Below are 12,742 nucleotides of genomic sequence, written 5' to 3'. Positions count from 1 at the left end.
AAATGGAAAAGAAGGAAAGGCAAAGAGAAAGGAAAGGAAAAAGAAAGGAAGTTAAAAGAAGGACAGAAAGGAAAAGGAAAGAGTGGAAAGGATTGGTACTGCTCAAAAATCAAGTCTCAAGATCCCGTGGACCCCTTTGGCTCAGGCATTCCAATTCCACGCTGCTTCCCTCTCTCCCCAAAGCGAAGGGATGGCAGAAAAAATGCTGAGCCCAGAACGGGGCTTCAGATGAGGCAATGCCTGAGAAACCCCGGATGTGCAGAGAAACGCAGTCTACAACCAGCGAATCCCGTTTTCCCAGGAACTGGCGGTGTTTTTTTGTTACCTGTGCGGCCGCGGACGTACGCAGCTTAGAGCAGTGTTTTTCAACCACTGTGCCGCGGCACACTAGTGTGCCGTGACATAGTGTAAGGTTTACTGTGGGAAAAACACCTGCCAGGTGTTTTTGCCTCGGGACATCTCTGTGTCCACTGTTCCCTCTAAGGTGCGCAGCTGCGCACGTGGCAAGAAAACACCGCGCAGCCGTTTCAAACTGCGCGCAGTGGTTTCTGCCACAGGCTCCCGAAGCTGAGGGGAATAGCTGCTGCTGCCTCCTCCTCCTCCAACAGCACTGCCGGATTTGCCGCCAATGCTGCAGCCGAGTTGAAGCCTCCAAAGCTCCTGCAGGCGCCCCCGCCCATGGCAGCGGTGGCAGTGTCTCCCCCTCTGCTCGGAGCACCTCAGCTGGGCTCTGGGTTACCACTGCCGCCGCCTCCAGAAGCCATGAGGCCTTTTTCCCTGCTCCCCCCCTCCGCCGCCTTCCTACTAGCTCCCGCGGCCAAATGGCTCCTCAAAAGCACGGCGGAGGAGGAAGGGGGAGGGATAACACGGGGGCCAGCTCAGGTGCTCTGCGTGGAGGCTAAGTCAAGGACTGGCTGTATTGCAGAGGAGCTGGGAGCCACCCAAGGATTTCACGGTGCTACGAGGAGGATAGCGAGCCTCTGAGCAGCTGCGGGGAGCCTGCCTGGCCAGGAGCGACCTTCGGCTGGACGGAGGGGCGAGGGCTGCCTGGAGAAACAGCGAGGGCCCTTTTGAGCTAATGAGCAGGAACGTTTGTGGAGCACACCGGTTGTGTGTGCAGGCTCCACGCAGAGCACCTGAGCTGGCCCCCGTGTTATCCCTCCCCCTTCCTCCTCCGCCGTGCTTTTGAGGAGCCATTTGTCCGCGGGAGCTAGTAGGAAGGCGGCGGAGGGGGGGGAGCAGGGAAAAAGGCCTCATAGCTTCTAAAAAACTGTGGAGGTGGAGGTGGCGGCAGGGGTAACCCAGAGCCCAGCTGAGGTGCTCCGAGCGGAGGGAGAGGCACCGCCGCCACTGCCATGGGTGGGGGCGCCTGTGGGAGCTTTGGAGGCTTCACCTCGGCTGCAGCACTGGGCAGCAAATATGTTGGTGCTGTTGGAGGAGGAGGAGGAGGCAGCAGCAGCTATTCTAGTGGCGGCGGGGGCTCATTGGCATCTTCAGCGGCAGCCCTGCCCCCTGTGAAAAAAACCGAAGATAGAGCAGATCCACGCAGATGACGTTGCTGCAACATGACTGGAGGAGGAATTCTGGGAGTTGAAGTTCACAAGGCTTAAAGCTGTCAGGTTTGAAGACCCTTGGGATTTTTTTTTTCTAAAGGGTTAGGGGTGAAAAGGTCTTGGAACTTGACAGCTTTAAGACTTGCATGCTTCAATGCCAGAGTTTCTGAGCCAACATTTTGGTTGCTAAGCAGGACCGTTGTTAAGTGATACTGATATTATATAACACTTTTAATTAAGCGGGTACCTTGAATAAACATAACTTTGAGTTTCAAATAATACTGATTTCGTTGTTGTTTGGTGACATCTGTGAAAAAAATTCAGGTGCTCAGGCATGAAAATATGCCACTCAAACACTATACTTTTCTGCTCACACTGAAAAAAAATTAGAGGGACTGTGTCCTGAAAGTTGCTTTCGGGACACAGGGATGCCTCTATTAAGTCCCTGCGGCCCCGCGTTTACTTTAAAAACGTGGGGACCGCCGGGAGGTAGCGCACGCAGGGACGTCACTGACGTCCCATGCATGCGCCCATAGCAACAATCGCGGAGGATTCAAGAGAATTACTTTATATATAGTCAATATAGGCACAGAGTTAAATTTTTTTAACATTTTCTAATGGTGGTGTGCCTCGTGATTTTTTTCATGAAAAAAGTGTGCCTTTGCACAAAAAAGGTTGAAAAACACTGGCTTAGAGGGAACACTGGTGGCTGTCCATTCTTTTCTTAAAAGACTCCTCTGCAAACCAGTTGCTCCACTGATTAATTGTCCTCCCTGTTAGGAAGTTTCTCCTTAATTCCAGCTTGCTCCTCTCCTTGGTTAGCTTCCATCCAATATTTCCCGTCCTGCCTTCTGGTGCTTGGAGAATAGACTTATCTTATTATCTAGATCCCTTCCAGTCGGGATTTAGGCCTGGCTACAGCACGGAAACCGCTTTGCTCGCATTGATCGATGATCTCTGGAGAGCCAGGGATGGAGGTTATGCCTCCGTCCTAGTGCTCCTTGACCTCTCAGCGGCTTTCGATACCATCGACCATGGTATCCTTCTGCGGCGACTGCGGGAGGTGGGGGTGGGAGGCACTGTTCTACGGTGGTTCTCCTCTTACCTCTCGGACACGTCGCAGTCGGTGTTGGTCGGAGGGCAGAGATCGATTCCTAGGCCCCTGACGTATGGGGTACCACAGGGTTCGGTCCTGTCCCCCCTCCTGTTTAATATCTACATGAAACCGCTGGGTGAGATCATTTGACGGCACGGGATAAAATACCACCAGTATGCGGACGATACGCAGCTGTATCTGTCCGCCCCGTACCAACTCAATGAAGCGGTTGACGTGATGTGCCAGGGCCTCGAGGCTGTTAGGGACTGGATGGGGGCTAACAAGCTTGTACTCAATCCAGATAAGACCGAGTGGCTGGTGTGTTTCCCTCCTACTAATTGGCCAAGTGTTCCATCTCTCAGGCTGGGGGGTCAAACAGTACGCCCCTCAGACAGGGTCCGCAATTTGGGAGTCCTCCTGGACCCACAGCTGACTTTTGAACACCACTTGTCAGCGGTGACCAGGGGGGCATTTGCCCAGGTTCGCCTGGTGCACCAGTTGCGTCCCTACCTGAACCGGGAGGCCCTCACAACAGTCACTCGCGCCCTTGTAACCTATAGACTGGACTACTGCAACGTGCTCTACATGGGGCAGCCCTTGAAGAGCATTCGGCGACTTCAGCTTGTCCAGAATGCAGTCACGCGAGTGATCGTGGGTGCACCTCGGTTCACCCATGTAACACCTATCCTCCACGAGCTGCACTGGCTGCCTATTGGTCTCCGGATACGCTTCAAGGCGCTAGTCGTCACTTATAAAGCCCTTCATGGTATTGGACCTGGGTACTTGAGAGACCGCCTGCTGCCAATTACCTCCACCAGACCGATTAGATCCCACAGAGTAGGCCTCCTCCGAATTCCATCCGCCGGCCAGTGTCGACTGGTGACTACCCGGAGGAGGGCCTTCTCTGTGGCTGCTCCCACCCTCTGGAACGAACTCCCCGTGGAGATTCGCACCCTCACCACCCTCCAGGCCTTCCGCAAAGCCCTTAAAACCTGGCTGTTCCGACAGGCCTGGGGCTAAACAACCGTGGCCCCTATCTCGAATGGTATGATTGTTGTGCTTTTTTTAAATTATGCATTGTTTTGTGTTGGTGTCAAACTGTTTGTATCCCCTTTCCCTTGCTCAAGTTGTGAGCCGCCCTGAGTCCCCATCGGGGAAAAGGGCGGCATACAAATGAAATAAATGAAATGAAATGACTGACCTCCTCTACATTCTGACAGCCCCTCAAATACTAGAATACTGCTATCATGTCACCCCCAATCCTTCTTTTCTAGTCCAGACTAACCATTCTCGTCAAATAAGGAAATAAGATTGTTTTGGCATGATCTGTTTTAACAAACCCATGCTAGCTTTTATTTATAACTTTGTCTCTAGAGGTTCGAAGATCTGTGTTTTTATTATTCTTCAAAATGGAACCACATTGGTTCTTTTCAGATTCATTGTTGTCTTATTGATCTCCAGGTGCAGGACAAGAAAGGTTGGTCCTAGAAAGACTATCTGCTCTGCAGTCTATAGTTTCTGTTTCCCTAAGAATTGAATCACCTGTCACTGAAACTCGCTTTCTTTCCCTATGAAATGCCGAGATATTTTCTTCCTGTTGTAGAAATACTGGATTTTGCCTCTTTTTAAGGAACTATTGCTCTTTTGTGGGTGACTGCATATTTTCTTCCAGGGGGAGAACACGACAGCAATTGATTTCTTGGAGTGGAGGAGAATACATAGAAGGGGATTTGCTCTCGGTTGTTGTTTCCTTCTGAAAGTGATAGGATTCCATCGGTCTTCCTCTTTATATTCCTCCATATATTCTAGGGTCAATTTTTTAAAATGGGAATTGTTTGTTCCCTGTTGTGTTCAAACTGCATTGCTGGCCCCAATCAATGTATTTGCATCCTCCCTTAACTATAAAGCTACAATAGGAAGCCATTCTAGCTGGGAGACATATTCATACTACTGCAATGCGCTCTACATGGGGCAGCCCTTCAAGAGCATTCAGAGACTTCAGCTTGTCCAGAATGCAGCCGCGCGAGCGATTGCATTCGACACCCACGTCACATCTATCAATGCGACACCCACGTCACATCTATCTTCCGCGAGCTGCACTGGCTGCCTATTGGTCTTCGGATACGCTTCAAGGTGCTAGTCGTCACTTATAAAGCCCTTCATGGTATTGGACCTGGGTACTTGAGAGACCGCCTGCTGCCAATTACCTCCAATAGACCTATTAGATCCCACAGACTAGGCCTCCTCCGAATTCCATCTACCGGCCAATGCCGATTGGCTACCACCCGGAGGAGGGCCTTCTCTGTGGCTGCTCCGGCCCTCTGGAACGAGCTCCCCGTGGAGATTTGGACTCTCACCACCCTTCAGGCTTTCCGCAAAGCCCTTAAAACCTGGCTGTTCCGACAGGCCTGGGGCTGACGAGTTCCCGTCCCCGCTCGAATTGTGTGCTTGTTGATTGTTTTTAAATTGTTGTAGTTGTTTCTCCGTTGTTTTCCTCCTGTTTGTATCCCCACCCTTACTTTGGTTTGTGAGCTGCCCTGAGTCCCTCTGGGAATAGGGCGGCATAGAAATGCAATAAATCAAATCAAATCAATCTGTGCTGGCCCAAAGAACAGGGTCTATGAATACCTACATGGGTTGTACTCTGTACACAATTAGCTCTACTTGGAACATATAAATCCTATGAGGGATCTTTGCAGTTTCTCTCCCATCATATAGAATCATCTCCCCCACCCAAAGCGAGCAAAAGGAAAAGGCAGGGTTCATCTCCAGTTCAGGCAGGGAAATGAGGGGCAACAGGGATTCTGTCAGCCATCTCTCTCATCATACTAAGAAAAGCAGAGGGGAGGTCAGCTCCACAGGGGGCATCCCAGCATGGCTTTCATTCTGGGGTGGGTGGGGGGAATAGAGGCTTTGAGGACCCCACCAGTGTTCATATAGGGGGTGTCCCAGCTATTGTTTGGGCTATTTGGAGAGCTGAAGAAAATAAATCTTCTCTCCTTCACTTCTTTTTTCTTCATCCTGCAGGTGCCACCAGGAAAACCTTTGCACAAAGTTCTGCTTGCAGGATCCAATCTGGGTCAGTCACCAAGGCCAGAGGTTTCATCTTCTCGGCTTTCGGACTCATGCTAGAGCCCCTCCCTCCTCCTGCCCATCGTTCAACCTTTTGGCCAAAGTTCTGCTTGTTTCGAATTTCCTCCGATAGAAATCCCTGGAAGTGAGCAGCCCCTGGAGACTATGCAGAGGGGGGAACACTTTGGCCACAGGTCCCCCCAGAGGAATCAGGGGAGACTCTCCAAATGCTCCGATTGTGGGAAATCCTTTGCTTACCATTCCCTCCTTTTGATCCACCGGAAGCTGCACACGGGGAATGGATCCCACCTGTGTTTCCTTTGTGGGAAATCCTTTCCTGGAGTGTGGAGCTTTGCCAAACATGTCCGGAGCCACCCAGGTACTGAAGCCTTACAAATGCGGAGAGTGCAGGGAGCGTTTTGCTAAAGGCTCGGACCTTGGAGCCCATCAGCGAATCCACCAGGGAAAGAGACCTCAGGAGTCCTGGAAGCGCTGGGGAAGATTTCCTGAGAGACGGCATTTCTCTAGGCCTCAGAACAGCCCAACTGAAGAGAAGCCCTGCAAATGTGTGCAATGTGGGCTGTGCTTTTCCCAAACCTCGCAGCTGCTTAAACATCAGCAAATCCACACCGGAGGGAAACCTTATCAATGTCTGGAGTGTGGGAAATCTTTCCGTTATAAACAATTGTTTAGAAGACATGAGAAAATTCACACAGCGCAGAGTCCTTATAAATGCCTAGAATGTGGGAAGTGTTTCACTCGGAGCTCATCTCTTTACCAACATAATAAAACACACACAAAGGACGAAAACAAAACATGCATAGAATGTGGGAAATCTTTTTCCAGCAAATCATCCCGGCTGAAACATCAGAGAATTCACACTGGGGAAAAACCCCACAAATGCCAAGAATGTGGGAGATGTTTTGGTGAAAAGTCAACTCTAATTCAACATCAGAGAATTCACACTGGGGAAAGACCCCATCAATGCCCTGAATGTGGGAGATGTTTTGGCTATAAATCACGTCTAATCACACATCAGAGAGTTCACACCGGAGAAAGACCCCATCAATGCCCAGACTGTGGGAGATGTTTTGGCAGAAAGTCTCACCTAATTCGACATCAGAAACTTCACACTGGGGATAGACCCTATAAATGCCCAGAATGTGAGAAAAGATTTGTGGGTTCTTCTGAACTTAGAAGACACCAAAGAATGCACTGTGGAGAAAAACTATATAAATGTAATGATTGTGATAAATGTTTTTCTCTTAAAGAAACTCTTTTTCAACATCAGAGTATCCATACAGGCGTGAAGCCCTATATGTGCATCGAGTGTGGAACATTTTTCCGTACAATACAATGCCTCAGAATGCATGAGAACGTTCACAGAGGGGAAAAAAAGTTCAAATGTTTAGAATGTGGGAAAGCATTTGGTCGTTCATCATATCTTAGAATTCACTGGCAAACCCACACGGGTGCGAAATGCCACAAGTGCTCAGTGTGTGGAAAATCTTTTGGTCGCAAATATACTCTTAGAAAACATGAGAGGATTCACAAAGGAGAGGAGCCTTCCAAACCCCACAAATGCCCAGAATGTGGGCGGTGTTTTCGCTACAAGTCAGACCTAATTCCACATCAGAGACGTCACACTAAAGACAGACCCTATCAATGCTCAGAATGTGAGAAAACATTTGTGGAGGCTGCTGAACTTCGAAGACATCAGAAGGGGCACACAGGAGAGAGCCCCTATAAATGTGGGGAGTGTGGGAAAAGTTTTCTCACAGCAACACTGCTTCGGGTCCATCTGAGAATCCACACGGGGGAGAAGCCATACCTATGTGTGGAGTGTGGGAAAGGTTTTTCCCAAAAACAACACCTTGGGAGGCATCAAAAGATCCATTCACGAATGAAGCCATAGAGATGCACAGAGTGTGGTAATGTTTTGTTCAAAAGGGAGACATGAGAAAAATGACATGGGAAAAGCCCTAATAGGCCCTGATGGTAGAACAGTTTTTCATAGTTGTTCAACCCTTAGGAGCCATATAAGAGATCATAAAAGGGAGAAAAATTAGAATCTCTTAGATCGTGGGAAAGCATTTTCTTGTCAATCGTTCCTTAAAAATCAAACTCTAATCCATATAGCAAAAGATGCAGTTTAAATGCTTGAAGTGTGATGTATCAGGGCTTAGAATGTGGCAAAGTTTTTTATCTGATCATCAGATCTTCGGATGCACATGAAAAATCCACACAGGAGGAAAACCTTGCAAGTGTGAGTAACATGAGAATACTTCTCCTTGCCAATTGGAGCGCCTTGCCTCCTGGAATTTGTCCATTAAAATTGCCTCCTTGGAAATTTTCTTTGCTAAGTTAAATGTTTTTATAATTTTTAAAACAAATTAATTCTAAGTCATGAAAATGAAAATCTGATGAGATCGTGGAAACCTAATATCTAATGTGAAATTGTCAGGAACCGTATAAGGACTCCTGCCTTGCCCAGGGAAGGTGGGACTAGAAGCCTGCGCCTCTGTTATTCTGTGGTAGGTCCCTTCTAGCCCTTTGATTCTAAGTATTTGAAAAGAAAATGGAAAATGGATGAAAAGCAAAAGGAGGGTTCATTTAGTGTCCATTCAAAGTTACAGTGGCACTGAAAAAAGTGACTTATGACCATGTCTCAGCAACCCCATGGTCATGTGATCAAAATTCAGATGCTTGACCACTGACTCACATTTATGACGGTTACAGTGTCCCAGGGTCACCTGATCCCCTTTTGCGACCTTTTGACAAGCAAAGTGAAGGGTGAAGTCAGATTCACTTAACAACCATGAAACTAGCTATACAACTGCAGTGTTTCACTTAACTCGTGTGGGAAGAAAGGTAGTAAAATGGGGAAAACTCACAGGGTTGGGCCTGCCCTGGGTGTTGATCTGCTGTGCTGGTGGCTTGCCGTCGGAGCTGGTTGACGTGCCAGCGCCACATTCGCCCATCATTGAGCTGGACCCTATAAGAGTATAAGGTCCAGTTAGTTGCGTGAAGCAGCCCTGACAGTGTGGGAGTTGGGGAGTAGTGATTTTTAAGGTTCGCCAAAAGTGTCTCCCAAGGCATCGAATGGATGGAGGGGCCGCTAAAGCCCCAGCTGTTCCAAACCTCTCGTGGCCACAGGTGCTGCGTAAATAGCCTCTTTTACGGCCACTAGAGAAACCAGTGAAGTCGTTTGCCTCCAGGAAGCACTCAAACCTCTCGAGGTAGGCGTCCCATATTTCAGTGGCCGGGCTGAATGCTGTGAATGCTATTAGGTAAGCCATCCTTAGAAGGACGGAACGTGAGGAATTAGCCTTGGAGCGATGTCTCGTCGCCAGTGAGTTGAGGCAGCTCTAATAGTGACTTTGCTTCTTTCCTTTACCTCAGACCTGATCCCATCCTCGTCGCTAGTGTTCTCTAGGGAGAACGAGGCAGACAGGAACTAAGGGAAGGCAGGTTGAAGCTAACACAACCTTTGATTACGGTAACATACAGCTCAACGTAAGGCAAACCTCGAACCAGCAAACAACAAAACATTTGACAGCTGACAGCCCTTTTATACCAGAGCTGTCAGATGCTTAACCAATAGATTGGCTGGATTTTCCCGCCAGCTGGCTGCTCGCGTCTTAGCCAACCAGGAGCTAGCAATGCAAGACAATGGTGTCATAGCCTCGAGGACTGAGCCAAGGTGGCGCAGTGGTTAAATGCAGCACTGCAGGCTACTGCTAGATCAGCAGGTCAGCGGTTCAAATCTCACCGGCTCAGGGTTGACTCAGCCTTCCATCCTTCCAAGGTGGGTAAAATGAGGACCCAGATTGTTGGGGGCAATATGCTGACTCTCTGTAAACCGCTTAGAGAGGCCTGAAAGGCCTATGAAGCGGTATATAAGTCTACTGCTATTGCTATTGCTATTGCTATTAACACTTGACAACAGAAACTTTGGGTTCAACGGTGGCCGTAACTAGAGGACTACCTCTAGATGATAAATTGAGAGTTCTTAGAACAGGAACACGGAGAAGACAAGGTGAAGACAAAAGAATGTGGAGATGTTTTGATGAAAAGTCACACCTAGTTTAAACATCAGAGGCTTCACACCTGAGAGAGACCCTATCAATGCCCAGAAGGTGAGAATAAATTTGTGGATTCTTCTGAACTACAGAGGCACCAGGAGGGGCAGGAAGGAGGCCCTATAAATGTGGGGAGTGTGGGAAAAGTTTTACCCGAAAACAAAACCTTAGGAATAATCAGGCTGGAATGAAGCCATACAGATGCATAGAGCACTGGTGGATTCCTACCGGTTTGTTGATTGTCCGTGCGCATTTAAAAGAAAATTGCTCTGAAAGGAAGGAAAACAGCGAAGGAGTGGCAATTCAATCTCCCTCCCCAATCAGCTGGGCTTCAGAAGCTGAAATAGAGGGAGGTCCAACCCTAGGGGCCGGTGGGTGGGCCCCATTTTCTTTTTTAAATATATTTTTATTTTTGCATTTAAAATAGTGTTGCACAGCAAAGCCATTATGGCCATACAATCATATATGTGTACATAAGCTCATCCATTAGCTGTCAGTCTACTTAGTACTTTATCTATCCTTCTATCCAATCACATTGTTTACAGTTTGTTCCAGTCTTGTCACCTTGTCTTATACCAATAACAAAATCTCTTCCGAACTTCATAATATTCCGACTCCCCTTTCTTTTTTAATTCTAGAGTGAACCTTATCTGCTTCCGCACAGGCCAAGATTTTCCTAATTATGTCTAACTCTGATTGGATACTTCCTTTTCCCCAATGGGTTATTTATGCCGCTGACAATACATGGATAACTAAATAAAGCGCATCCTTCTTATACCTCTCTGGTTTTATACCTAGGAGGAAAATTTCTGGTTTGAACAGAATTTGATCTCCCACCATTTGTTCCAGCCATAATTGTACCATTCTCCAATATCTTTTTGCCTCGTTGCATGTCCACCACATATGGAAAAAGGTTCCTGCTGTTTTCTTGCACTTCCAACAATTTGGGGCCAAATTTTTAAACATTTCAGAGATGGGGAAAGGTGCCATGTGTAGAACATCTTGTACAGAATTTCCTTGTAGTTCGTGGCCATTGTTCATTTCCAATTGAGTGTCCAAAGTCTTTCCATTTAGCCAATTCAACATTGCAACCAAATTTTTTTGCCCAGGCAACCATAGTTTCCTTAACATGTTCTTCCTCAAGTTTACATTCAAGCCGATATCTGTACAATATTTAATCAAAATTTTGATTAAAGTGGGTGGACCACTTTCAAAGCAACAGAACCGTTTTGCTCTCTGCTTGATGGAAGAGCTACCGGTTTGGGAGAAATGGTGCGAACCGGTAGAAACCCACCACTGGCATAGAGTGCAATCAAGTTTTGCTCAAAAGCGACACATCAGAAAAATGACATGGGAAAATCCCCACCATGCCCTGATGGTGGAACAGTGTCCAATAGTGGATCAAACCCCGAAAATCATATAGAAGTTTGTAAGCTTTCTTAAATTTTAGGAAAAGTTAAAGTGCAAGAAAAGAAAGGAGAAAGAACTGAAAAAAAAGAAAGGGAGTGAGGGAAAAACAAAATTGAAGAGGGCAGACAAAATGTGGAAAAAGCTATAGAGATAAAAGAAGTTTCCAACTTTCTTCACTGAAGGTAAAATCCTAAGTACCAATAATTCTTTAAATTAGAATGAACCATAACAAAGAGTATTTTTATCATTATCAACATGTATATCCATAAAGTAAAGCGGCAGAGCGAATATCATGGCTACCATCATTCTGATCTTAAGATTCTGTCGATTCTAGCCTTTATCAACAAAGTAAGAATTCCCGAACTCTTCTGGGTTTCCCTTTGTGTCAGCCTCTGCTTTGCTGCCTGTGCTTTGCTGTTGCTTCGGCTGCCATGAAACGGGGAGGGAGGGCATGGTATTTGGGAGGGGTTACTCATTGCGTGACCCGTCAAAAGCGCGGACGGCAAAAGCGCGATCGACATAATTGCACCTTTGACGTCATCACAGCGCGATGAAAAAGATCGAAAAATTCAAATAAAAATTAATAAAAATTAAATTAAAGCAAGCCGATTCACATAAAGGTAAGGGTTAGGGTTAGGTTAAGGGTTAGGGTTAGCTTTAGAGCGTTAGCATTAGCGTTAGGGTTAGGTTAAGGGTTAGCGTTAGGTTTTTCGTTACTTTAACGGTTAGGGTTAGGGTTAGAGTTAGGGTTAGGGTTAGGTTTAGGGTTAGGTTTGGGGGGCTTAGGGTAAGGTTTTCGCTTTATTTTTACATTTTTCGAACTTTTTCGTCGCGCTGTGATGACGTCACAGCGCGCTTTTGTCGAGCGCGATTTTGTCCTACGCGCTTTTGTGGTGGAACCACTCATTGTGCTGGAGCAAGGTTCTGGAGTTCAGCTGATATCCGTCTTGACCCCAATATCATTTTTCTTTCCAAAACAGGCAAGGCAGTTTCATTAAAATTAGCTCCTATTCCCTGGGGTTTCTTTGCAACCCTCCAAGTGTTTCAAACCGTAAATTTGTGAACATCTTTTAAGCATTCCAATTGGGCTAAAGTTCATCTCTGAATTTTTGTACATTTTGTATCACGATACAAAAAAGGTGTTGAAATTAGAAAAGGATGCAGGGAAGAGCAAGAAAGATAAATAAGGGAATGGAGGCTACAGCATAAGAGGAAAGGTTGCTGATTACGACTAGTCCAAGGGAGAGAAATAGGAGTAACAGGATGGTGACACCCCCCTCCCAAACACACATGCGACCCCTCCCTGGCTTTCCTGAAGGCTGGAGAGGGCAAAAAATGAGCTTGCCAGTGTGCGCATGAGGGTCAGAGCTGACAACTGGAATGCAACCAAATATGGCTCAAAATGCCACCTGGGACACGTGTACCCCCACCCCCGCTGTTCCATGCAAGCACGCAGGGCTTTCGTGGAGCCTGGGGAGGGCGAAATCGGTTGCTACAGGTTCACCATCATGGGCATAGGATCTCTTGCT

At 47.3% G+C, this 12,742-nt stretch overlaps 1 protein-coding gene across 1 annotated transcript; it reads left to right on the top strand.

Moving 5' to 3' along the window:
• Positions 1-6,100: 6,100 nt before the first annotated feature.
• LOC116502513 (zinc finger protein 665-like) lies at positions 6,101-7,636 on the top strand (the record flags this gene model as incomplete). The annotated part of the gene is made up of 1 exon (XM_032208393.1): positions 6,101-7,636. A coding segment is annotated over one exon (1,536 nt), but the record flags the coding sequence as incomplete, so codon positions are not given.
• Positions 7,637-12,742: the final 5,106 nt, after the last annotated feature.

This window comes from Thamnophis elegans, chromosome 2 (assembly GCF_009769535.1).
Source record: "Thamnophis elegans isolate rThaEle1 chromosome 2, rThaEle1.pri, whole genome shotgun sequence".
Classification (NCBI taxonomy): Eukaryota; Metazoa; Chordata; class Lepidosauria; order Squamata; family Colubridae; genus Thamnophis; species Thamnophis elegans.
The sequence above is the reverse complement of the archived record's forward strand: the minus strand, read 5'-3'. Positions and strand labels throughout refer to the sequence as shown.